This window comes from Ipomoea triloba, chromosome 1, assembly GCF_003576645.1.
Source record: "Ipomoea triloba cultivar NCNSP0323 chromosome 1, ASM357664v1".
NCBI classification, from domain to species: Eukaryota; Viridiplantae; Streptophyta; class Magnoliopsida; order Solanales; family Convolvulaceae; genus Ipomoea; species Ipomoea triloba.
Window position 1 is genome coordinate 3,471,850 of NC_044916.1, and position 26,998 is coordinate 3,498,847.

General features: G+C 36.9%; 5 protein-coding genes across 6 annotated transcripts in view; all 5 read right to left on the reverse strand.

The window, feature by feature from the left end:
• Positions 1-3,205, reverse strand: part of LOC116021673 (secretory carrier-associated membrane protein 3-like) — an 8,574-nt gene extending 5,369 nt beyond the window's left edge. Inside the window, exons 1-2 of the mRNA XM_031262141.1 lie at positions 2,942-3,205; positions 2,242-2,307 (exon numbers count right to left, since the gene is read on the reverse strand). Of these exons, the coding sequence (XP_031118001.1) occupies positions 2,242-2,307; positions 2,942-3,001 (126 nt within the window). The 5' untranslated portion in view covers positions 3,002-3,205. The remainder of the gene's footprint in view (positions 1-2,241; positions 2,308-2,941) is intronic.
• A 1,689-nt stretch (positions 3,206-4,894) lies between these two features.
• Positions 4,895-11,499, reverse strand: LOC116021659. Of its 2 annotated transcripts, XM_031262121.1 has the most exons (16): positions 11,183-11,499; positions 10,324-10,414; positions 9,911-10,018; positions 9,415-9,450; positions 9,093-9,203; positions 8,765-8,848; positions 8,530-8,648; positions 8,002-8,103; positions 7,453-7,569; positions 7,283-7,348; positions 6,919-6,985; positions 6,687-6,740; positions 6,412-6,501; positions 5,571-5,597; positions 5,458-5,484; positions 4,895-5,354 (listed from the first exon to the last, which is right to left on the reverse strand). In XM_031262121.1, the coding sequence occupies exons 2-16, from the start codon at positions 10,381-10,383 to the stop codon at positions 5,199-5,201; spliced, it is 1,224 nt and encodes a 407-aa protein (XP_031117981.1). In that variant the 5' UTR covers positions 10,384-10,414; positions 11,183-11,499; the 3' UTR covers positions 4,895-5,198. The 2 variants fall into 2 exon arrangements, with proteins under 2 accessions (XP_031117981.1, XP_031117989.1); XM_031262129.1 differs by lacking the exon at positions 10,324-10,414.
• Positions 11,500-15,883: 4,384 nt separating this feature from the next.
• LOC115999216 lies at positions 15,884-19,365 on the reverse strand. The gene is made up of 3 exons (XM_031239033.1): positions 19,099-19,365; positions 17,684-18,089; positions 15,884-16,250 (listed from the first exon to the last, which is right to left on the reverse strand). Exons 2-3 carry the CDS (start codon positions 18,038-18,040, stop codon positions 16,224-16,226), a joined length of 384 nt encoding a protein of 127 aa, XP_031094893.1. The 5' UTR covers positions 18,041-18,089; positions 19,099-19,365; the 3' UTR covers positions 15,884-16,223.
• An 879-nt stretch (positions 19,366-20,244) lies between these two features.
• Positions 20,245-21,878, reverse strand: LOC116001736. Its single transcript, XM_031241670.1, has 2 exons — positions 21,453-21,878; positions 20,245-20,673 (listed from the first exon to the last, which is right to left on the reverse strand). The coding sequence occupies exons 1-2, from the start codon at positions 21,759-21,761 to the stop codon at positions 20,488-20,490; spliced, it is 495 nt and encodes a 164-aa protein (XP_031097530.1). The 5' UTR covers positions 21,762-21,878; the 3' UTR covers positions 20,245-20,487.
• A 2,481-nt stretch (positions 21,879-24,359) lies between these two features.
• On the reverse strand, positions 24,360-26,012 carry LOC116002041. The gene is made up of 2 exons (XM_031242049.1): positions 25,568-26,012; positions 24,360-24,788 (listed from the first exon to the last, which is right to left on the reverse strand). The coding sequence occupies exons 1-2, from the start codon at positions 25,874-25,876 to the stop codon at positions 24,603-24,605; spliced, it is 495 nt and encodes a 164-aa protein (XP_031097909.1). The 5' UTR covers positions 25,877-26,012; the 3' UTR covers positions 24,360-24,602.
• Positions 26,013-26,998: the final 986 nt, after the last annotated feature.

Sequence of the window (26,998 nt, forward strand, 5' to 3'; positions counted from 1 at the left end):
CCCCCCCCCCCCCCCCCCCCCCCCACCCGGCTTGTGCCAATCTTTTGTTGTACTTTTCACATATCAAAATACAAAAGGTTCATAAGTTGATTTTCTCCACTGGTTCCATTTTGTATGATTTTTAACTATATTATATATGTACTAAAAATTCTAAACTTATTTCTTAAAATAATAATAATAATAATAATAAAGTAACCTCATAGTATATGAAAATAATACATATTGACAAAATATTATTGACTTCACAAATACATAAAAAGATTCTAATTTATAATGAATAATTTCTTCCTAATAACATATTAAAAATGTCTCTAAGTTTTATAATTAAATGTCTTTCTAATTATACGTAGCTTTCAAAAGCTTTGATAATAGACAAATGATTAAGGTTTCAAACAACAAACTTTAACAGCGAATTAGCTCCAACTCCAAGTTTATCAACAAAATTAGATTCCATTATATTATTCATGCCCAGGTCCCTTTTTTTAAGGGACAAACGCAACTTTTCTGATTTGTTGTTTTAGATTCTAACTTTTTATTGTGAATTAATAATCACTATATTGCTGCACCTTAATATAATTATTAATCATGCATCTTCTTATAGAACCTTTGAATTAACTATTAATAGGAAAAATTAGACATTTGGATATACTTGAATTTTTCTTATAATTTCCTTTTAAAACTCTTTTAGTACTTTAAAAGCAATGGGTGCAATATTTATTATCATGAGTAGAATAAATAAAGCTATGTAATTTTATATTATGAAATAAATAAACTGCATTATTATAATAATTTTACATTTTAGAATAATATGATTTTTTATTAACTAATTTGAGCCCAAAGAGAAATGAGTCAATCCAGTCCCTTTTTAAGGTTCATACTTAAATTCAATAAAAACCAACTGGACCCAATACCAAGATCTATACAATTCAAAAATTAGATGTGTCAAAACTTGACTCAACCTAAACTTCTCACCACCATCACACTTGCCCATCAACAGCTAAATCCTGGCTCGGCCACTAGCTAAAAGATTACTTTTAAAAAATCATAGCGAGTCACACAGTCAATATATCCAAAATTTGTATACAAACTACCAGCAGAGTATCACACAGCACTTATCCACCTCTGCTCTATTTCTCTCCTCTTCTATGACTGTAAGTTTGAATGGCCCCACCAATATCAGTATAAGGTCTGCCACAATAATAGGGCAATCAGTCCCAAATAAAGCACCTGTTTATTACCACCATGCAACTGATGATATCATATCACCCCATTTCAACATTTGTGCTGTGTTAGGATGGGGGGAAAGTTTGGGGTAGGGTGGGGTGGGAGAGTTGGTTAGATAGGAAGGAAATTAAGAGAGAGAGAGAGAGAGAGAGAGAGGAAGAAAGGAGTTCCATACGTCATGTCCACTGAGAAATAGAGGGCTAATTTTTTCATCATTTTCCTCCCATTTTGTTAGAGAAAAATATTTGATACGATAAAGGAATATTTTCTTCCCCAATTTCTTATAATCTTTCCCTAACATTTTCTTTCTTGTCCAAACAAGAGACACTAATAGTTTCTATATTAGAGATAGTTGTTGACCTCCTACTTGACTAATTTGAACACCATAACCACTGAATGCCAAATTCAACCAGCATTCAAATTTCAAAACCATAAATTTGATACTCCAAACCCCTAAAGACTGTCTAAATGACCTCCCAGAGTCACTACTTCCCGAACCTAACATCCACCATGAGGGTAAAGTGGTAAACAGTCTTGAAGTACTATCAATCAACTGCTTGACTGCTTGTAATCAAATTCATATTTTATTTAACTCAAACAGAAAATAGATTTATTGGAACTGTTATTTGACAAAGAGCATTTGGCAGATGGGCTAGATTTGCAATTACTGGAAGACTATAGGAACTATAAGTAGAACAATTGTCAGTTCAGGTTAGAGCAGTGGTTTTATTATATCTTGTTATTTCAATGTTTTACTGACAGCATTAAATCATTTTACGTGTTTTATATCCCATGTTTTCATCTTACTAAACGCAGAATAAAACAGGGTAAAAAAAAAATTCTATTCAGGATCTCATTAATGTGGCACATTAACAATAGTAAAAATAATAACTCTCAATCTATAGCTACTAAAGACAGCTCTAGGTGCTGGTTATTTCGGCCCAACATCCATTATATGATTAATGAGTTTTTATTTATACACAACTTCAAAAACCGAAGGAAACAATCCAAACTTACTGTTGTGTAAAATGCACCTCCACTAAATGCAGACCCCCCTGCTGCTTTTCCCCTAGCTCCATGGTCCTGGTTAGCAAACATGAGAAGAAAAAATAAGTGACATCTCATGATCTCAAAAGTACAAGGCAGAAATTTCATATTGATGCTCTTAGACACACATGAGATGTTCAAGAATCAGAGCCGGAACCAGTAAAAACCAACTCATGCTGAGGACATTCCTATAAATAACCAACTTCCTACAGTTGTGGCCACACAAAGCCAGTCTTTCCTCACACTCAGAACACAGATCGCACTTCTTCAGCTTTTTCCAACCACAAGGTTCAATTTACCAAACAGAAATCTAATGTTCCAAGCAATATACACATTTAGCTATACGCCTATACCTAACATAACAGAAGTACAAAACAGCATACAATAAGTCAAATCGATCAACTCAATCACAATTCCCGTACGGAAATCAAATCCATTTCAGATTTCCAATAGATCGCATTCTAACACCTCAAAAAACTCTTTCGCAGTACCAAATTCTGAATCAAATTACTACTTACAAAGCAAAGGTAGACAATTAGGCAAAACACAAAAATACAAGCATAAATACAGTAAATACAGAGGTAGAGAAGTTGAATCGCGCATCTGAGCCTTAGAACAGAGAAACACAGTCACACAAGTACGCATAGAGAGAGGAAAGGAGTGAACTTACGGCAAACGGATTAACTTCCTCCTCTTCCTCGAAAGGATTGCTATCGTAACGGCCGGCCATTTCAGCTCAGTAGGTAACTCCTCGGCAATCAGAGAAGCCGAGATCTGAATATGAACGGTTAATAATACGGATGAAAACGAGGCACCTTAGCAGATAAGAAAACCTCGGAGCTTTTTACGATGAAATCGGGAGGAATTGTAGAGAGAGAAAACAAAGTTTTTGGTCAGCTCTGAAACATTGTAGACCTGTTTTGATTTCGGTCATGTCAAGTTAGGGTGTTTCATATTTTAATCTATTTAGTTTGTTTGATTTCTTTATTATTTTACTATATATTTTTTTATGCTATTCGACAAAGAAAATGCCATATAATCAGTTTAGTTGGCCTAAGTGGTCATGCACTCTCATCTTAAAAAGAGTTCAAGAGTTTAAAATTTTCTCTTGTATTAAAAAAAGAAAATCAACATAACTAACATTGTGCCCCTTAATTGGGTTGGCCTGTGGTAATGGGGTGTTTGATAGGATGGAATTGTAATATCATTCTTACCAAACTTCAGAATTGTACGGAGTAATTCCATAGTTTGGTTGGAATTGTAATTTCTAAGGTCCCATAGGAATTACAATTTCACATTGTATAGAATTGCAATTCCATGGTAAATGATTATTTTACCATTATTCTTATTATTATACAGTGGGCGTTTTAGTCTTTATTCACATATTCCTTTTAAATTTCTCATCATTATATATTTATGTCTACCAAACAATATAATTTAAATTTTCACTTTATTATATTCACATTGAATTACAATTCTCCCCCCTCCCCCTCTCCCTAATTCCCTCACCCCAACCAAACACCTTGTAAACGGGTATTAATTTTAGTATGATATAGACTCCTATGGTTAGGGTCTATTCGGTATTCCGGACACACCATAACCTAACCGAAAAAAAAAAAAGAAATGACATATAAAAATAGAATACGATAGCCCAAAGAAATAGTTTGAGACTTTGAGTGGTTGTCAAAAAAAGGGGGAAAGAGTTAAACCAATCACTATACAAACACATTCATGTTTATGATACAAAAGTTTATTTTTAGTGTACTGTAAATTATTTTTTGAAATTTTATTTTTAATATATTGCTTAAAGATAAACTTTTACAACATTAAAAATTTTGTTTTAGGCTAAAGTTTGTTGATTAGGTGGTGTTAGTAGTTGAGATAGATTAATATATTAGTGCTTAAATACATTAGCCAAGCATAAATTATAAATCAGTGAAGTTATTTATGTTTAAGTCTAAGGTGATCAAAATTGTTTAAGTATCAAGTCATTTAACTGCTCCCGTTCCTCCCAAGTCCAACACCTACTACCGGCCTTCATAATTCATTTTTCCTAGTTCAAGTCCGTAGATTGCAAATTATAATTATAATATTATATTATAAATATCGAGTCTATCTTATAAGATTAATCTTGAATTCTTGATACAAGTTTATTTTAGTAAATTTATTATGGAAATGTTTGACAAATAACTGATAGGTGATTGAGTTAGCTGATAGTATTAACAACTAATTATAAAAAAAATTAATTGTTTACTTTAATAGGTGATTGAGTTAGCTGATAGTATTAATAACTAATTATAAAAAAAAATTAATTGTTTACTTTTAACTGATTGGATTGAGTTAGCTGATAGTATTAATAACTAATTATAAAAAAAATTAATTGTTTACTTTTAACTGATTGGATGTAAAATAACCTGACATAAACAAGAAATGATGGAGACAACCATCTTCATTATATGTTGTCTTTTGGATTCAAAAGTAAAGTTTACCTTAACGCAAGGCTGAGTTAATTACGGATTTAAAGCAGCATCATTCACCGACACCGTACGTCATGGTGCACATCTTTTTAAACATTATCTTAATTTTCTTTCCCTTTTTTTTTGACAATATTTAAAGTTAAGGATTTCCTTAAAAGGTGCCAAAATGATACTAGAGTTAATAGTACTCGATACAAAAACAAATAATATACATAATTGTACTTGATACTATTAACACTAACAGATGTAGTCCTTCCCATTCCCGGGAATTGCATCCCGAAGATGCACAAAGCGAATTGAATACCAACTCGATCACATAGGCGTTGGTGCAAAATATGACAAATAATGAACAGCATAACAATGTAGTTCTTCTACAAGGCTACAACATATTACAAGGAATTGATGCATAAATGGGACTTACTGTTCTTCCTGGATACAGATTGTTGTTGATCAGTTCACCACATTCAAACGGGGCTTCTTATGGTTGCGGCGCAACTTGATTCTCCGGGTTTCTTTGTATGGGTCGACCCAGTTCTTGTCCTCCTCCACAGCTCGGTCCCATCGCTCTTTGAATGTTTGCAGCTCGTACGCTGATTGCCTCCGTATCTAAGAGACGATTTGAATGGTAAGGCCAAAACGTACCAACATGAAAAATCGGGGAACAAGAGAATGGAGATGGTGGAAGCATGTAATAGATGCTAAGTCTTACCTCAGATCTTGCATCAACGGGATTCCTCTGCAGACCAAGAGAAATAGCGATTTTATGGAAGGGTATTAAGCCAAAAAGGCGTAACGTTTAGGCATACAAAATCAAACGCATACCTTGATCGACTCTTGACTTTTCGAAGCCTGAAATGGAAATAGAAGTATTATTAGTGCAGCAACAGACACCCAGAGAACTCAGCATAATCGCATAGACAAGCAGCAACAAGAATGCGATTTATTTAATCTGTTCGTTTCAAATTGGGGATTCCGTGGGAGGGGAATATCAAATTTAAAAGCTCTAGTAAACCACAATCACTAGGTTACCGAGATTCCAACATCTTTGCATCCTAATACACGAGGATGATCAAGCACTCAAGTAGTTATGTCTTTGGTTGAATTAAGTTATAGCACTCATACCAAAGCTGATAAAAGCATAAAGCAGTAACCAATTAAGTAAACTATGAGCGAGTTAAATGAAATTTCAATCGATATTTATAATAGACAAGCTCAGATACTAGACACAATCATATATATTTCATAAGAGAGCAGACCCTATGCATGTGATAGTGTGCCCTCGGGAACGCTATGTGTGAACTAAGATTTTGCAGCTTGAAGTGAATAGGAGCACCAAACAAATTCCGATAAAGCCTTTTCGAAATGAAAAGAACCAATTATTGTTTTAAAACTCAAGAAAGACTATTTCAACTTGAAAGGATAAAATAGTCCAATTAATTCATCAAGAAGCTCGTAAACCTAAAATGAAGTTAAGGATCCCACTATAATAAACCGTAAAATATGCTCAGACAATCACTAGTGTCGCCTAATCGCACTGTGTCTCACCAAAAAGTGAAAGCAGACAGATGGACAATCATTTTTGGATTGCCCAACCAAAGTTTGTGGACCATTACAACACTAGTATTCGTTTTTCTAGAGAATGATATACAGGTAGTAAAATTACCTTTTTCTGCGATGCCCCACCCAAAGTTTGAATGCTCTGGTGTACTATATATTCACTATCAACTACTCCCACCTTTTTCGTCCGATCCCCCTAAATTTCAGGCAAAATATTAGTTTACCGTAAAAATAATAATCATATATTTTTTAGATCTATTAGAAGTGACTAAAACAAGAAAATACAATTCATAAAACAAAATATCTACTGCATACCAAGTAGATTCATAGCTTAAAATTGGAGTACCGGGGTGGAGATGACAAGAAGTAGTTTAATCTCACCTGTGCACAATAACCAAGCTTCATGTCCACTCCCCATCCATGAACAAGATCATTCTGACATAAAGAAAATAGGAAAACGGATATTCCTTCAGCGGGTTTTTATTTGTGAAGGAAAAATAAAAAGAAAAAAATTGAAAGCCGAAAATAATTAGTGTAATATGTTTCAGTAATAATACAAAATTTAGAGCAATACAGCTGTGGGGGAAGGGTCTTTTTATTTTTTACTTTTTACCTGAATAAGATGCCAGGCACAACGCCATGAAGATCTTGAAAATACTGGAGCCATTCCTTCCACGAATCTGTAAGCATAAACTGATAAATGCATTTCCATAAATAAAGATAAAGAACCAACATAAATACTTCCAATTGTGACCCAACATAAGTCGGAAAGCAGATTTTAAGAGCCAAAAAGCTCGGCCAAGCAGAAGGCAGTAGTTGACTATACTCCTAACTACAGTTATAAAAACCTATTCACGGCCCAAACTAAGAAAATCATAAATGCAAACGATAACATGATAGGCCTGCCATGCACCTGAAAATTAATACACAATTGACAATACTATCCCTAGTCTAGTTATGAACCTAAGATAGCTTACCCACTGCACGGAGGGCCTTCACTTTCATCTGAACATTTTGTACTGCCCCTATCTTCATACACTTTTCTGCTTAAGGTGGAGTGCATTAGTATTGACTGAATAGTCCAAAGGTGAAATTATGAAAAGTGAGGATATGTATTCACGATCCAGCAGACCAGCTCGCGGCTCACCTGTGAAACTTCTTTGCTCTGTTTCGTATGGTAATTCTGTGGTGTATACCAGTTGAATTCGGGTCTAGAGCTGGCTGAGATATCTCCAGTCCTGCTGACTTTACAATTCCAAGGTACCTGAATACACGGGAGGTCCAGAGAGGGTAGGGCCAGATAAGGAATGGAGCGAGGGTTTTATAAAGAGAAATTAATGTGCCGGTATCAACTCACCAATATGAACTAACAAAAAGAATAGCGTCCGAAACAACTGATATTTCATAGGTTTATTTGTATGAGTCAAATAGAAGGTAGGGCTAGTTTAGATATCAAAGTTCATTATAAAAGAGAATTCTTGGAGCATAATCTAGAACCGAATGAATACTGGATATTTAAACATTCCATATAAATCCAAATAACTACATGAGCATATTCTCAGAAAGGAGAGGTTTAGTCTGACATCTATAGTGTTGCACCGCATATAAAAGAATAATTTCTATGGATATTCATATCATATCAGTGGATGATTAAAACTTCACATAGCAAGATCATCAACAGGCAGAATGCCGATACCTTCCAGGATGAAAATTCTTGACACCCAAATCCTCATCCCATAGGAATATGTAGTCATAAATAGATACAACAGCTGGATGCAAAAAACGCTTTGCAAACCACCTGAAATGAAATTTAATCACAATCCTTGTTTAAAAACCAATAAAGAAAAACAGAAATACAGAATAAAAGAACAAGGTTTACAAAGCAACCAACAGCAAAATGTATACTATGTAGCACATTCAACTAGGGTTTAATACCACTTCAATTACGATTTTTCTCATTGAGTTTCGGATCTCGAAGCAATCAAGTAGCCATATATATATCTAGATAAAGGGGTGCAGTATGTCAAAAGGAGGCATAATGGAAGACAAATAACAGTAACTAGTTGCCAAGGACCGCCTCATTTGTATGCCCAATGAAGCTCCAGGAGCTATTGGCAAACAGAAATGATAAAAATTTCCCCTTCACTGCCCCAGGCTTGCCTATCTTGATTAGATCTCCCCGTATCTAGAGAAAACAAGGAAAAAGCTTTTCTTCAGCCCTTACCATTTTGTTTGGTTGTGAGCAACTATATGGACGGCCTTCTTAGTCCATGCAAGGTCCCACCAGCCATCCACATTGCCATCATAATGGAACAAAATAATTGTGAAATTCTCTGAAAGAAACTGAATTATAGAAAGAAAAAAAAAATTAGGCAAAGAATTTTATGATATGATTATCCCCACCCTTGGGGGGAAAAAATAGTTAACGGCATACAGCCATACATAATACAATTTTGTACCTTTTGAGCAATCTTGTTAACATTATCCTTCTGTTTAATTCCAACTGGCATTGCCAACAAGTTCAGAGATCCAGGACCATCAGCCTAGATGGAAAACATAAGTCTGAAATGATTAGACTTTAGAACCAAAAGGAATAGACAAATGTAGCATTTGAGGGGACAGGAAGGTGTTTGAGAGGAAAAGGGAGGGTGGAGGAGACAAATGTGATCTCAGATATATAATTGTAATTAGCAGGATATTAATATTCCAAAATCTTGTTTCAAAAAATAAATAAAATTCCAAAATCTTGTTTCATTGATCACAAATCAGTAAGGAGAAGAATGAGACCTTTGATTCCAAAGCACTCATTGCCCAGAGAGGCTTTAGTTCAAGATCTGATCTAGGTTCATTAATACCACGAGGTAAACCGTTCAACCTTTTGCTCGCCATACCAGAACGCTGTATCAAAGCAATTAAAGCACATCATAAAGGTGATGAGATGTGAAAATGGTTTAAATCAGTAATTTATTTAAAGCTAGTAGTCACTGCCATGCAAATTTGAGAAGACACAATCTAAAAACAGTGTTTGAGTGACAAACTGTAGCAATCCAAGAAAAGAAAAGATGAAATGATGTCAATTTAATACCAACTTGGCACTAAAATTACCTACCTTCAAAGTGTAGGAGGGACCATATTCTGATACTGTCTGATAATGAGAAAAGTTATAAGATATTATTAGGATTCAGAAGAAAGATACTCTGTAATAAAAAGGATATAAAAATAGTTCTTAACTACTATGCTATGGATATGGAAGAATTTTACCATTCATCTTAATTCTTTCTTATTCATCACACAGCAATAACAAAGTATACTACTACTTTAATTCAAAACTAATGGCGGGTGCAAAACTCTTTATTGACATCATTTTCATAAGAGAAATTTTTAGGCACAAAAGCACTGACATCTTGTTCATTCCAATTTCCAGGAGAACACTTCCTAAATTTAGGATGTGCAGTAGCAAAATCCTATCACACCTTCATGCACAGCAGTATTGGAAAGTTTAAAGCAAAACCCAGAGATGTCACTGGCCAATATGCACATAACATCACTTAAATTCAAAATATTAAAATAAGCAAACTTATAATGGTACAGAATAACAGAAATACCTCAGTCCGTCGATACTGAAAATTAGTTGTCCTATATACAATAAATAGCATTACTGTAAATATAATTCCCATAAATGGCAGCTGTTTCATCTTCATTCCACATGTTCCCTGCAATAGCATTTATTATGCTTAATACACAATATGATTTTGGATAATTGAACACGGACCAAGTTTTTTGGTACTGGTTTCACTTAATTAACTCATAATAGAATATGTCTATTCATGAGTAGCCAATGAACATGAAAGGTTGTGGCAATTGTCGCAAGCCATATCATTGTGTACTAAAATGTGTCCCCGGTAGCATTTTCCTATGATCCTCCATTCACCATAATTGGGACAATTAGGCATTTATAATACCTCCCTAAAGTTCATGTATGGAAATTTATAGCAATCAAAACTACAAACAAACATACCCCTTTAAAAAAGACACTTCTTTTCTTCATTAATAGCCTCCATGATTCCAATTCCTTCATATGCACAAAGAGCACTGAAAGACCTTACAAGCTGCAATGCGTGCAACCAGAATTTAGCATTAAGGAGAACCTTCTGAGAAAAAACACAGCTACTAAAATAACAAACAAATATCAACAAACTATTCAGTAACCTCAAATTCAAAATTTTCTCATCTTTATTCTCATCATTCACAGTATACTAGTATAGGATACATCATCAAATCCCACCAATCACCTATAAATAAACAAAACCTATATATTTAAAACAAAAAGGATGGGCAACCTTAGCCAAGTTGGTCAGACTATTGACTTGATAACCACAAGTTTACAAGTTCAACTCCCCGCCGGAGCGGCCTATTGGCCTTCTTGGTTTGAACCGATCAACTATAAGTAACCTAGACTAGTTTAGCTCCCTGTGATCCTTTGGGTTGGATTTACCCCGTGCACACCCTAGGGTAGTGCCTGCGATTTCCCTTGTCACTCAAGACAAAAAGGAAGCACTAACTATGTGTGTGAATGCTAACAGATATAACATAAAATTAAAAATTGTTCTGCAATGAGAAAACAAGAACATGGAGCTTTAATTGGATTAAAAGACTGCTTTCTTTCCCGGGGAAGGGAAGAAAGTTAATGAACTCTAAATCAATACTCACAATTCCCCTGACAACAACAAATCATCTCACTCGTTAAGCCATAACTCATACTAGCATCAAGCGCAAAAAGAAAAATCTGACGTTTTCAGTTCACTGAAGGGATCTTAACCTTAACTATCAGCTAATCCATCAAAGAATCACCAAGAAACACAAGTTGTGTAAAATACCTCGAACCCGATCCGGCAACCCGCCCCGACAGCGAGAAACGCGTGCCTGCACTGACATTTAGCTTGAAGAATGAGAAGGAAATGAAGCTCTGCAGCTCCGGCACTGGGCGATGAATAGACAAAATTTGCGTGTTTTAGCTTCAAGTTTAAGTTGGTGCTGTCGGGAAGAGAATCGGAGAGTTAAAGTGTTAATTGTAAATACGGATAGAGAGAGAATGTTTACATTGTTTTGTATACTGTTGTTTTACGAAAGTATTTCTGTCGGGGAAAAAGAGAGAGAGAGAGAGAGTGGTGGGGGAGAAGAAGAAACGGTGCTGGCAGACGCCACAGTGTTGTTGTTTTTGGTACGAACCAAAGCCTTTTCTTTTAAATATTTAGGGTGCGTTTGGTTAGCACATGAAAATCGGAATCGGAATGGGTATCAATACTTGGTAATGGTAATAAATGTTGGTGAGAGTATTTAGGATGTGTTTGGTTGGTGGGTTTACGAATAAGGTATGTGTATCAAAGTGATTTTTATTGTTTGGTTGATAGGTTTTTATAATACTACTATGGATTTGGAATACCTCATTAATTGAAAAACTCATACCCTTATGAAATAAGGGTGTGTTTGGTTGGGGGGTTTAGGCATAAGGTATGGGTATGAAAGTGATTGTTAGTGTTTGGTTGATAGGTTTTGTGAATGCTACTATGGGTTTGGAATACCCCCATCAATGGCAAAACCCATACCCTTATTAAATAAGAGTTTCATCTCCCTTCATCATTTCTTCCCCAACTATTAATAATCATTCCCATTCCACCCAACTACCAAACATGCTAAATACTTTCACCAAAACCCATTACCCTTACCAAGTATTTGATACCCATTCCGATTCCGATTCCCATGTGCGAACCAAACGCACCCTAAGTGTTTCATTCCCCTTCCTTCTATCTTCCACAACTATTAATAATCATTCTCATTCCACCCTACTACCAAACATGCAAAATATTTTCACCAAACTCATTACCCTTACTAAGTATTTGACACCCATACCATTTCCGATTTCCATGTGCGAACCAAACACACCCTTAGCATGTTTGGTAGTTGGGTGGAATGGAAATGATTATTAATAGTTGGGGAAGAAAAGAAGAATGGAGATGAAACACTTATTTAATAAGAGTATGTGTTTTCTCATTAATGAGGTATTCCAAACCCATAATAACATTCACAAAACCTATCAACCAAACACAAGTAATAACTTTCATACCAATTCCTTATGCCTAAACCCACCAACCAAACACACCCTTCATTTTTTTTGAAATATTTCATATTACATAGTATATTTTATATTGACTCAATCCACTCAATTTGTATCACCTATAAAAATTTGTGAGTCAGTCTCACATAAGTATAATTCTTTAAAAAAATAATGTGAGCAATTTCTATTCTCACCCTCAATTTATTGGGAGTGAACACTTGTGTGCCACCTCAATTTCTATCCTCATCACCCTCAATTCCTTTGAAAACTCACCTGATGACAATAACATATTATTGTTTGTCGCCTCAAAAAGTAAAAGTGATAGAATATTCTTATGTGGGTACTACACTTAATGACTGTTTTACACTAACCTCTTTTTTTTTTTTTGTGCTTTTAGATTTTTTTGGTCGATCATTGAATAAGGTGACAGATTGTCTTGCGACGAGAAGTGTTATTCAATATGCTCCATTTGACTTTTCCCAATTGTTGCTTTTAGAGAAATTTTAGAACAGGAAAATTCAATGCTTGGGTTTTTATCAAATGGAAAGGGAGTATTTTGAGTGAGTTCTTCCTCAGCAAATCGGGAGTTTTTGTAGGTTTAGTGGGCCCAATTGGGAGAGGTTACTGCGTCTCATGCATGCGTGAGGCGCAGATTTCGCCTCCGTGCATAATTACATTTTTTTTAGTTTTGTTATTTTGTTTTGTTTTTTTTTCTTTTATTTTTTTCCTTCACTCTCATTTTCTCTTTCCTAATCACACTTACAAAAACTTTTCAAAAAATACACCAAAATTTGACTATTGGGAAGGCCTTATGTTGGGATGTATTTCCGTCTGAGTTTATTGTAAACTTGTTTCTTCTCGACGGTCAATGCAGTTCTTTTGGTTTTGGTGTCCAACAAAGAAAAATGGAACTTGGCCAAAGAGCTTGACAAACATTTGGGCTACAGATAAATTATGTTAGGTATGGAAAAGCAAAATGTAGCCTAGCAATTAGGCATTAAATCACAATCCCACAAAATATATTCAACGTACACAACATCTTTAATTTTCATTTTTTTAATTTTTAAAAAAACTACGATTCTAGTATTCTACAAATAAATAGAGAGTCAAAGTGTTGGGCCAACAATTTTTTTTTTTTTTTAAATAGGTAGGTTTCTCAATTTGTCAATCCCAACATATCCTTCATTATTATATGAATAACATCATGCTTGGTAACCATAAAGTTTCAAATTTGATTTTCAGTAAAAACAGTTTATTGCATGCCGTTCTTGGTTTGGTTCAGTGAATTATAAGCAACCTAAACTAGTTTACCTCATTGTAATCATTTGCTACTAAGATCACAAGACTAGATTTACTCATTACACACCCTAAAGTAGTGGTTACGGATTCTTCTCCTGACCCAAAAAAAAAACACCCATCCACCACCATTGTTAGTTCATTAGATATACATGCATCATGCAATCATGCATGAAGAGCCATTACATGCAGATGAACTTACAAGTTACAGCAAAGGATTGCAGAATGAATGACACAAATATAACACAACATGTGTGGGCTTATCGGGCTTATCTGGCTGGGATATTCATGCAATTCATGATTTGACTTGCCACCAATTTTATGATACAATGATACAATGTTGGTTGTTGCAGTTTCCTTAAACATGTTAACACAACAGTTTATTAAAGGCAACATAGTAGTTCACTCTTTACTGCCCTGTTTGCCTCACTGCAACAAGTGAATGCACTGAACCAAACATGTTCAACAAAACCTGTAATCCCACTGTAAAGATATGCACCAACAATGCAGCCCCAGAACTGAGAATAAACCACTTCAATTCGATCTAACCGCTATTTACACAAGCCAAACGAGCCCCGGCCCCCGAGGGCAGAAAAATTTTCCCAATTCGGGTGCTCCAAAAAAATCGAAGATATACTACTACAGGTGATCATATACTCAAAACCTCAATAATTCCCATCACAATTCTTGTGCTTCTAGTTGATCGTGGACAATGGCGTCGTGTGGACTGTACTCAACCGGGGCGTGGGATCTTCATTGTGTAGATGTGGATCGCGGTTGGGAGGACAAGAAATGGGAGCGAGATGGGCTATGAAAGTTGGCATCTCTTCTCCAGGCATCAGCACTGAAAATTCTTGGTCACTGGTGACAATCTGTGGCAACAAATGGAACAAGCAGACTAGCATGATTGAAAGCCGTTGACTACTCCTGTTTCGATGACTCGTCTTGTTGTTGAGGTGGCATGATTGATTGTAAGCCGTTGGCTACTCCTGTTTCGATGATTGATTGTAAGTCGTTGGCTCCTCATGATTGAATTGTAAATCAAAGAAACAATTGAAGTAATAAATATTGAAATCATGTCACAATTAAATAACGTTACAAAACTGAAATTGAAGAACTTAGCTTGATGATTAGAATTGAAAGACAAATTTGAAATTTGATGTTTACTTGCAAATACAAAGTGAAATCTTCCTCTAGATCTTCCAAATGTTAATGGATTACAATGTAGAAAATGTTTGGGAGAGTTTCTATGGAGAAAAATCTAGAGCTAGAGAGAAAACTAGAAGAAGAAAGAAAATAACTGTCAGTTGCTATATATATGGTCTGAAAATTGTGCCAAATCGTAGTTCACTAGACGAAAAGTCACGGTGTGAGTCCCACTGTGAGTCTTAGTGATCAGATTTTGATCATTGACACTTACGGTGTGAGTGCCAGCGTGAGGCTTAAGGATCAAAATTTGATAAGCACAATCACGTTGGCACTCACACCGAGTCTCCTGATCAGAGATCCAGTCGTGAACTCACACTAGCACTCACGGTGTGAGTGCCAATGTGAGCTCCTCAAGGCACCTTCAGGCTACCATTTTGCTCCTTCGTTCCCTCGTGCCCCCCTTGCCTCGTTCCCTGATGCCTCGTTTTCTCCCAAGATTAACCTCATTTAATGCTTGTTTGCACCATTACTCGATCTTTTCTTCCTTCAATAAAAAAAACACACCAAATTAAACATTGTTCCACCATCCTTTACCTAACATTTAAACAAAAACAAGCATATAGGAAGCATAAATATAAGTCATTCATGGGTTATCAAACCCACTTTGCAGGAGTCTTCATTTTCTCTGATTGACAAAACCTCACTTCATAGGAGTTTTCATCACCTCTAATCAGTTGAATCCCACTTTGCGCACAAGAAAGTCTTCATCTCCTCTAAAACCAACTAAAACATTATTGAATTTCAATGGAACCAATAAAATCTTGCTAAAACTTCTTGAAAATGTTAATTTTTTCTGAAAATCTTTTAAGAATTTTCAAGAAAATAGCTTGCCTTTTATTTGAGTTCAGAAAATAGAAAGATATGTTCCATCTCACTAAAAAGCTTATTTAAGCTGATATGGAGTATTTGGTAATTGAACTACACATTATCCGAAAAGATTTAGTGCGGTAGAGAATTGTAAAATAAAAATTAAGGGGCCATATTAGTTTATTATCATGGTAACAGCCAAAAAGATATCATTGTTATACACAAATACAATTAGGCTGAGAAAGAATAGCAAGGATGATTGTTTGATCATTTCACAACATTGCAGCAAGCCTACATGACACTGCAATAAACTGTTTGAAAATTTCCACAAAACAAGCATGCTGAAATGGCGATGTTCTGAAGCAATGAAGATAGTACACTCCAGAGCACTTAATGCTCAAGAATTACACCCCTTTGAAGGATCATCTTCTTCACTGTCAAGAGTTTACCCAAGACCAACACTAAGCAAAGAGTATCTGCAATGGCAATCACTACTTTTTCTCTTCTGCTTTCCGTGGCTGAAGATATAAGCATTAAAAAAAAAAAAGAATTAGTGCTATGAAAGAATTGAAAATTTTAACATGTTATCTGTAATGGACAGAAAATTTGTGTAATGCATGAATGCATGAATGCATGATATAACATCCTTGAAACACCCTGTGGATTGCTTTAGAGTCATTCATAAGGTCACAACTAGCCACCTCATGGTTCTTTCGAAGTCCACTTTAATATCTGAGGAACCAAGTGTATTCATCAATTATATTGCTAAATGAAAGATCAGATATCAAGATAGATGCAATTCTACTCAAACGGGAAAAATGCTTGCATATGTAAGTATGTTCAGTGTAATCCATGCAGGCAGTGTATGATGGTGTGATGGATTACTATAATTGATTATCCAAACCACACAGGAAAAAAGAAACCTTGTGATGAAAAAGTACGGTTTTTTAATGAAGTATTGGAGATTTTGCAGAACATATTTTATAATCCTAAGGAATTAGATCAAGAAACCAGCATGAGTAACTGAACAAGCAACAAAAACCAAAAATGGAAGCCAAGCTCAAAAAACATGCAACCTGAAAAATAAAAGCTTCCAGAACTTTAAATTGTTTACAAGTTAAATCCTCATCAGACTTCAAAACACTTTCATGTGTCTTATCAATTTATCAACATGCAGGTCTAATATGGACATATATAAACAAAGGGCCAGTTAGGCCATCCACACCAATGGTTATTGCTTTGGTTTATGTCAGATTGAGTCCAACTTGGAGGAGAGAGGTGAGGGAGAGAGAAGGAAGAAGAGTTGCCTGCAAATGAAGAAATAATACTGACCAACTGGGACCCACTGCATTTAATAATACATGTGACATGCGCCCAGCGGGCGCATCAAGCGCGCCTCACAATGTGATTTTTATAATTTTTTTAAATCAAATTTGTTTAATTTTTTTCCTCCCCTCCCATTTTCTCTTTCCTATCACACTTACAAAAACTCCTTAATAACCGTGAAAAAACCCCATTGATAAGGATGCTCTTACAAGTAGAAAAACACAGCAGACAAAGGGGATTAGTCTACCAGGAGCCCTTAACCTTACCATAATAAGCTATACCATTAAATGTGCCATGATAGTTATGGCTTAAGTATATAGTTACTTGAACAGAGAATGATACTTCTTATACTTTTGCAGACCATGAAGCAGACCTCTGAACTGTCAAGAGTTCTAACTCTATATTGAATGATCTTTGACAAAACGATGATAAACTGAAATACATCCACTAATTTTTTTTTGTAAATTTGTAATAAAGGAGCAATCTTTGCCTTAGTCACTACGCATACTACCAATTCGACGATTTACCTCGTACAAAAACAAGCAGCAGTCCAGTCCCGTTAAAAGCAATAGAATAGAAAATAAATAAAAGCAATAGAAAGGAGTAAAAGCAAAGAGAAAATAACCTTGATTCCAAGGAATGGTTGGTTGAGCTCTTCTACAGGAATAACAACGGGCCACTTCTCGCCAGCTTCACGGAACATCTGCTCAGTCTCGAGATACTGCCCCTTCTCGAGAATCATGGTGCGGATGTTTTGGGCGGGGGTAGAAGTGGCATCATACGTTTGCTCGATGCCGTTGACGAAGGTGACAGTGATCTGCGGCGGGTGGTCATCAGTGCGGCGCTTCACCTGGATTTGACAAGCCGGGTTGGACTCCTTCGCCTTTGGGGCGTTGCATTGGGCTAAGAACTCCATACATGACGCGATGCGGGGGTCGATCGCATTGAACTCAATTTTCACCTTCGATAGAAATTTCAACATTTCTTTTTGCCGCCTTCTCTTTGCTCTCTCTCTCTCTCTCCCCTCAAGACTGGGAGGAACACAGTCGGGGGCGGATCCAGGATTTTATTTGAGTGGGGGCGAAGAAATGAAGTTAAAATCGTTTTAAAAATGTCCATAACAAAATATCAAACACCAATAAGATTAGCAGTCACAGTCTTTAATTAATAGAGAAAAAAAAATTAGTAGTCTGTCAGACTCTAAAGTTAGCACTAATACACAGACTAGAGACAATATAGTGATTACAGGGAAAATATGTCAATATACACAGTAACACCAACCCATTGTTCGGACTCCGGAGGGTGCCTGGTGCGGCCTGGCATCAGCCGTTTCTATAGCAAGCCCAGGCCTATTTTCATCCCTACTTGGCATTTTTTACTTTAAAGCTTGTTGTATACAACTATGCACTCAATTGCATAATGCCAACAACAGTAAAATTTGAAATGGATAAGTGTAATGGAGGCTCCAGATTCAATTTATGGCAAGTCCAAATCATGACCTTTCTCACTCAGAGTGGCATGATGAATGATCTCTTTGAGAAGTCCTAAAAGCCAGCTTGATGGTGTATGAACAATGGGGTGGTGTTACTGTGTATATTGACATATTTTCCCTGTAATCACTATATTGTCTCTAAGCTGTGTATTAGTGCTAACTTTAGAGTCTGACAGACTACTAACAGACTGCTTCCACCAATATAAAAATTTCACATAAATAGCTCAGTATAACAGACTGCTTCCACCAATATAAAAATTTCACATAAATAGCTCAATATAACAGACTGCTTCCACCAATATACAAATTTCACATAAATAGCTCAATATAACAGACTGCTTCCACCAATATACAAATTTCACATAAATAGCTCAGTATAACAGACTGCTTCCACCAATATACAAATTTTACAGAAATAGCTCAAATAGCAGACTGCTTCCACCAACAGATAGCTCATATAATCATATAAAGTCAGATGGTATAGACTATAGAGCATAGACGCACAGTATAGCACATTAGAAATATAAAACTAGGGTTTAGCAAATTACTTCTTTTCTCACAAAAATACCCGGAGAACTCAGGTCTTCAATAGTTCAAGTTCAACCCACAAGGCCACACCAAGCAGTCACCAGTTGTCCAGTTCACTGTCGTCACTCTTCACACTCGCTAATCGATATGGCTTCCACCAAAAAAGGAGACACCGTCGTTACTCGTCAGACGTCACACTGGACCATCGAAGAACCACGAACCACCGGAAACCTGAGAAGCACCGGACCACACAAGGCAGAATCGAATCTGAGAAAGAGAACGAACTAACCCTAAACACACACATATATATAGTCAAATCAAGTAACCCTAACCCTTTATATTTTCGGATTTTCGGGCGGGTCGGGTCCGAAAATCCATCCCCCAGCCCGTTTAATTATACCCAGAATCAGAGATGATTTGGGTCGGTTTTCTTCTTTCAGATTGTGGGCGGGTCGGATGGGCTATATACGGGTACGGGTCGGACGGGTTATTTCGGATGGGTCAGTTATGCTCACTCCTATTTAGGGGTGTTTGGTTCAAGGAACATTGTATAATAGGATTGCTTATACGAAGGTAATGGCCGTGTTTGGCAGAGTTTATTTTAATTCCCAACACATCCTTCATTATTGTATGAATAACAACACACTCGGTAACCATAAGGTTTCAAACAGTTTATTGACGTTCTTATTCTGAGTCGGTCATTTATAGGCAACTTAAGATAGTTTACCTCATTGTAATCATTTGCTACTAAGATCACAAGGCTAGATTTACCCATTACACACCCTAAAGTAGTGGTTACGGATTCTTCTCGTCACCCAAAATAAAACACCCATCCACCACCATTGTTAGTTCATTAGATATACATGCATCATGCAATCATGCATGACGAGCCATTACATGTAGTCATGTAGATGAACTTAATTACAAGTTACAGCAAAGGATTGCAGTATGAATGACACAAATATAACACAACATGTGTGGGCTTATCTGGCTGGGATATTCATGCAATTCATGATTTGACTTGCCACCAATTTTATGATACAATGTTGGTTGTTGCAGTTTCCTTAAACATGTTAACACAACAGTTGATTAAAGGCAACACAGTAGTCCACTCTTTACTGCCCTGTTTGCCTCACTGCAACAAGTGAATGACTGAACCAAACATGTTCAAGAAAACCTGTAATCCCACTGTAAAGATATGCACCAACAATGCAGCTAGCCCCAGAACTGAGAATTGAAACCACTTCAATTCGATCTAACAGCTATTTACACAAGCCAAACGAGCCCCGGCCCCCGAGGGCAGAAAAAATTTCCCAATTCGGGTGCTCCAAAAAAATCGAAGATACTACTATACTACAGGTGATCATATACTCAAAACCTCAATAATTCCCATCACAATGCTTGTACTTCTAGTCGATCATGGACAATGGCGTCGTGTGGACTGTACTCAACGGGGGCGTGGGATCTTCGTTGCGTTCAGATGGAAGACGAGGATCGCGGTTGGGAGGACAAGAAATGGGAGCGAGATGGGCTATGAAAGTTGGCATCTCTTCTCCAGGCATCAGCACTGAAAATTCTTGGTCACTGGTGACAATCTGTGGCAACAAATGAAACAATGTCACGTTTTTGAGCATATAATATATAAAATATAAACGTGCAGTCTTGCCAATTAAGACAAAACACGTTATCCAATTACTTCACAAGTCATTACAAGGTAAAATGCAGGAAATCAATAGTATGAGACAGAGTATGTGTGTGTCTGCTAGCTTAGTAAAGGGCTGCAACCGACAACATAAGCTCAAAAACAATGAAATGCAGACAAAAAATACGAGGAAGCACTGTTTGTAACAGTACAAATTTTGCATTTGAGGCTCAAGAGAAGTTCAATGATTTTTTTTTTGAACGGCAAGAGAAATCCATAGCTAATACTTGAGGCTGTGTACTGCGTACTGTGTAAACTCCACATTGTGACTCTAATCAACAAAAAGAAATACAAGTAAAAGTTTTATGCCAATCCGTGACGGCCCAGCCGAGCTGGCCCGTACTGACAGCTTTAAGTAAAATAGACTAAATTGTATGAAAATGACTTGTTTAAATTAAAAAGACCAATGGATTATTCCCTTCGAACTTGTGAAGTTCAATGAATTTGTTGATCGGTAACTATGCAAGACACAAGACACTAATCACCCTAACTAAGGGACAGGAAAATGCCACAGATACCAACAAGATTTGCATTAATGATGCACATAATCATGGGATTTGATAGATTTAATAATACAATAATCCTTAAACTCCTAGTTAACCCCAAAATTTCATTATAATTTCCCAACAATCAATGAATTCATGAGACCACCAACAGGCTAAAAATCCTTACTTCAGGCGTGGGGTGGCAGAACTTTGGGTGAAATGTCATCTGGGACTCAATATCGCCGGGGATCCGTCGGCCGGAAGACAGCGGCGGCGGCGGCGACTCCGGCGAAGTGGGTCTAAGGAACCGCTCAAAAATGGCCATGACAAGAAACATGGAGATGAGAATGGCGGTGGCGACAAACCCAAAAGACACAGCATTGACTGAGCTATCGAAGTGCGTCCAGTGCTCCTCTTTCGCCGCCGTTGCGTACATTGGCGCAGCTCCGGTGGGCGACGGCGCCGCCCATTTCCCCCACCCATTTTCTCCCCCCATACTTTCTACCTATCAAAAACACACAAAAAAAAAAACGCAATTTTTTTTTTTACAATAAAGTAAGTACTAGGATTTCAGTAACATGATGTTTTGTCTAGAAAACCCAGAATAATGAGAATGAAGGAAGAAATTAAAGCAATACAGTTATGGCGGTTTGAGAGCAGCTATGGTTTTATGGGTGGAAACTGGTAGTGGTACTTGGAGACAATGTAGGGTGGGTGGGGTGGGGGTAGGGGGTCAACATGGGGGGGTGGGTAGAGACTAGAAAAGAGAGAATAGAGAGGTATCCTCGGTATTTGGATGGAGAAGACGGGAGAGATTAGAGAGTTCTCTCTGTTTTGATTCTTCTAAAATAGCTGCAGCCTGCAGGATAGTTGTCCTTTTTAATACAAAACTTGGAAATATAACCTCTTTTTTTTTAGGTTGACAGTTTGAAACTTGAAAGTACAGTTTAGTTTATTAATTTTTTTTTCTATTCCTAGTATGAAGGCATTTGAATATTTAATGGATAGAGTGATTGTCTGATAGATTTTATACATATATGAGAGGTAGGAGTGACAATACATGTCACATTGTAAAAAATGCGGGTGTCTATCAATTTCATCCGGTCCTGGACGAAAAATTAAGGAATATATGCACTCCTTAATAAATATGGTGACATTTTTTTTTAAATTATGATGATATATTTAGAAACGTTTGATTATACATTCACAAAAAATTAATGGTACAATTACGTAAGTGCATTATTATTGATCATAAATGCATGGTCAATTACCGCGAATGCAGTATTAAGCCTTTTCAAATGTATTACGATAATTGTGAAAATATCACCACTTTTTCTCTTAAATCTCCGTGATCAATCCAAATGGATAAGTACGACTAATCTGCACTTTTTATAAAAGTAGCATCACCATTTTTCTCCTTTTTTTTAGCAACCCTTCTAAGATCAATTTTTACTTTTTTTACAATAGTTAGTTATCACATGAATCCTATAGGCGCTCCCTAATGAGAACCGGTGCCCAAGAGAGAAATAAGAATGATCCACAGCCATTCACGTGTCCAGATCAACGAATCAGATGTAATTNTAACAGACTGCTTCCACCAATATAAAAATTTCACATAAATAGCTCAGTATAACAGACTGCTTCCACCAATATAAAAATTTCACATAAATAGCTCAATATAACAGACTGCTTCCACCAATATACAAATTTCACATAAATAGCTCAATATAACAGACTGCTTCCACCAATATACAAATTTCACATAAATAGCTCAGTATAACAGACTGCTTCCACCAATATACAAATTTTACAGAAATAGCTCAAATAGCAGACTGCTTCCACCAACAGATAGCTCATATAATCATATAAAGTCAGATGGTATAGACTATAGAGCATAGACGCACAGTATAGCACATTAGAAATATAAAACTAGGGTTTAGCAAATTACTTCTTTTCTCACAAAAATACCCGGAGAACTCAGGTCTTCAATAGTTCAAGTTCAACCCACAAGGCCACACCAAGCAGTCACCAGTTGTCCAGTTCACTGTCGTCACTCTTCACACTCGCTAATCGATATGGCTTCCACCAAAAAAGGAGACACCGTCGTTACTCGTCAGACGTCACACTGGACCATCGAAGAACCACGAACCACCGGAAACCTGAGAAGCACCGGACCACACAAGGCAGAATCGAATCTGAGAAAGAGAACGAACTAACCCTAAACACACACATATATATAGTCAAATCAAGTAACCCTAACCCTTTATATTTTCGGATTTTCGGGCGGGTCGGGTCCGAAAATCCATCCCCCAGCCCGTTTAATTATACCCAGAATCAGAGATGATTTGGGTCGGTTTTCTTCTTTCAGATTGTGGGCGGGTCGGATGGGCTATATACGGGTACGGGTCGGACGGGTTATTTCGGATGGGTCAGTTATGCTCACTCCTATTTAGGGGTGTTTGGTTCAAGGAACATTGTATAATAGGATTGCTTATACGAAGGTAATGGCCGTGTTTGGCAGAGTTTATTTTAATTCCCAACACATCCTTCATTATTGTATGAATAACAACACACTCGGTAACCATAAGGTTTCAAACAGTTTATTGACGTTCTTATTCTGAGTCGGTCATTTATAGGCAACTTAAGATAGTTTACCTCATTGTAATCATTTGCTACTAAGATCACAAGGCTAGATTTACCCATTACACACCCTAAAGTAGTGGTTACGGATTCTTCTCGTCACCCAAAATAAAACACCCATCCACCACCATTGTTAGTTCATTAGATATACATGCATCATGCAATCATGCATGACGAGCCATTACATGTAGTCATGTAGATGAACTTAATTACAAGTTACAGCAAAGGATTGCAGTATGAATGACACAAATATAACACAACATGTGTGGGCTTATCTGGCTGGGATATTCATGCAATTCATGATTTGACTTGCCACCAATTTTATGATACAATGTTGGTTGTTGCAGTTTCCTTAAACATGTTAACACAACAGTTGATTAAAGGCAACACAGTAGTCCACTCTTTACTGCCCTGTTTGCCTCACTGCAACAAGTGAATGACTGAACCAAACATGTTCAAGAAAACCTGTAATCCCACTGTAAAGATATGCACCAACAATGCAGCTAGCCCCAGAACTGAGAATTGAAACCACTTCAATTCGATCTAACAGCTATTTACACAAGCCAAACGAGCCCCGGCCCCCGAGGGCAGAAAAAATTTCCCAATTCGGGTGCTCCAAAAAAATCGAAGATACTACTATACTACAGGTGATCATATACTCAAAACCTCAATAATTCCCATCACAATGCTTGTACTTCTAGTCGATCATGGACAATGGCGTCGTGTGGACTGTACTCAACGGGGGCGTGGGATCTTCGTTGCGTTCAGATGGAAGACGAGGATCGCGGTTGGGAGGACAAGAAATGGGAGCGAGATGGGCTATGAAAGTTGGCATCTCTTCTCCAGGCATCAGCACTGAAAATTCTTGGTCACTGGTGACAATCTGTGGCAACAAATGAAACAATGTCACGTTTTTGAGCATATAATATATAAAATATAAACGTGCAGTCTTGCCAATTAAGACAAAACACGTTATCCAATTACTTCACAAGTCATTACAAGGTAAAATGCAGGAAATCAATAGTATGAGACAGAGTATGTGTGTGTCTGCTAGCTTAGTAAAGGGCTGCAACCGACAACATAAGCTCAAAAACAATGAAATGCAGACAAAAAATACGAGGAAGCACTGTTTGTAACAGTACAAATTTTGCATTTGAGGCTCAAGAGAAGTTCAATGATTTTTTTTTTGAACGGCAAGAGAAATCCATAGCTAATACTTGAGGCTGTGTACTGCGTACTGTGTAAACTCCACATTGTGACTCTAATCAACAAAAAGAAATACAAGTAAAAGTTTTATGCCAATCCGTGACGGCCCAGCCGAGCTGGCCCGTACTGACAGCTTTAAGTAAAATAGACTAAATTGTATGAAAATGACTTGTTTAAATTAAAAAGACCAATGGATTATTCCCTTCGAACTTGTGAAGTTCAATGAATTTGTTGATCGGTAACTATGCAAGACACAAGACACTAATCACCCTAACTAAGGGACAGGAAAATGCCACAGATACCAACAAGATTTGCATTAATGATGCACATAATCATGGGATTTGATAGATTTAATAATACAATAATCCTTAAACTCCTAGTTAACCCCAAAATTTCATTATAATTTCCCAACAATCAATGAATTCATGAGACCACCAACAGGCTAAAAATCCTTACTTCAGGCGTGGGGTGGCAGAACTTTGGGTGAAATGTCATCTGGGACTCAATATCGCCGGGGATCCGTCGGCCGGAAGACAGCGGCGGCGGCGGCGACTCCGGCGAAGTGGGTCTAAGGAACCGCTCAAAAATGGCCATGACAAGAAACATGGAGATGAGAATGGCGGTGGCGACAAACCCAAAAGACACAGCATTGACTGAGCTATCGAAGTGCGTCCAGTGCTCCTCTTTCGCCGCCGTTGCGTACATTGGCGCAGCTCCGGTGGGCGACGGCGCCGCCCATTTCCCCCACCCATTTTCTCCCCCCATACTTTCTACCTATCAAAAACACACAAAAAAAAAAACGCAATTTTTTTTTTTACAATAAAGTAAGTACTAGGATTTCAGTAACATGATGTTTTGTCTAGAAAACCCAGAATAATGAGAATGAAGGAAGAAATTAAAGCAATACAGTTATGGCGGTTTGAGAGCAGCTATGGTTTTATGGGTGGAAACTGGTAGTGGTACTTGGAGACAATGTAGGGTGGGTGGGGTGGGGGTAGGGGGTCAACATGGGGGGGTGGGTAGAGACTAGAAAAGAGAGAATAGAGAGGTATCCTCGGTATTTGGATGGAGAAGACGGGAGAGATTAGAGAGTTCTCTCTGTTTTGATTCTTCTAAAATAGCTGCAGCCTGCAGGATAGTTGTCCTTTTTAATACAAAACTTGGAAATATAACCTCTTTTTTTTTAGGTTGACAGTTTGAAACTTGAAAGTACAGTTTAGTTTATTAATTTTTTTTTCTATTCCTAGTATGAAGGCATTTGAATATTTAATGGATAGAGTGATTGTCTGATAGATTTTATACATATATGAGAGGTAGGAGTGACAATACATGTCACATTGTAAAAAATGCGGGTGTCTATCAATTTCATCCGGTCCTGGACGAAAAATTAAGGAATATATGCACTCCTTAATAAATATGGTGACATTTTTTTTTAAATTATGATGATATATTTAGAAACGTTTGATTATACATTCACAAAAAATTAATGGTACAATTACGTAAGTGCATTATTATTGATCATAAATGCATGGTCAATTACCGCGAATGCAGTATTAAGCCTTTTCAAATGTATTACGATAATTGTGAAAATATCACCACTTTTTCTCTTAAATCTCCGTGATCAATCCAAATGGATAAGTACGACTAATCTGCACTTTTTATAAAAGTAGCATCACCATTTTTCTCCTTTTTTTTAGCAACCCTTCTAAGATCAATTTTTACTTTTTTTACAATAGTTAGTTATCACATGAATCCTATAGGCGCTCCCTAATGAGAACCGGTGCCCAAGAGAGAAATAAGAATGATCCACAGCCATTCACGTGTCCAGATCAACGAATCAGATGTAATTTTAAAAGAAACGACACGGTGACATTTTCGTAAATAACT

Excerpts from the sequence above, each read along its gene's own strand:
- LOC116021659 (XM_031262121.1), bottom strand. The coding sequence starts at position 10,383 with ATGAAGGAATTGGAATCATGGAGGCTATTAATGAAGAAAAGAAGTGTC. Across the intron at positions 8,849-9,092 it reads TGAGTGCTTTGGAATCAAAG|GCTGATGGTCCTGGATCTCT; the intron begins GTCTCATTCTTC and ends TTTTCCATCTAG. Across the intron at positions 6,741-6,918 it reads GTGCCTGGCATCTTATTCAG|AATGATCTTGTTCATGGATG; the intron begins GTAAAAAGTAAA and ends TCTTTATGTCAG.
- LOC115999216 (XM_031239033.1), bottom strand. The coding sequence starts at position 18,040 with ATGTTGAAATTTCTATCGAAGGTGAAAATTGAGTTCAATGCGATCGAC. Across the intron at positions 16,251-17,683 it reads AACCATTCCTTGGAATCAAG|CCACGGAAAGCAGAAGAGAA; the intron begins GTTATTTTCTCT and ends TTATATCTTCAG.
- LOC116001736 (XM_031241670.1), bottom strand. The coding sequence starts at position 21,761 with ATGGGGGGAGAAAATGGGTGGGGGAAATGGGCGGCGCCGTCGCCCACC. Across the intron at positions 20,674-21,452 it reads TCTGCCACCCCACGCCTGAA|ATTGTCACCAGTGACCAAGA; the intron begins GTAAGGATTTTT and ends TTGTTGCCACAG.
- LOC116002041 (XM_031242049.1), bottom strand. The coding sequence starts at position 25,876 with ATGGGGGGAGAAAATGGGTGGGGGAAATGGGCGGCGCCGTCGCCCACC. Across the intron at positions 24,789-25,567 it reads TCTGCCACCCCACGCCTGAA|ATTGTCACCAGTGACCAAGA; the intron begins GTAAGGATTTTT and ends TTGTTGCCACAG.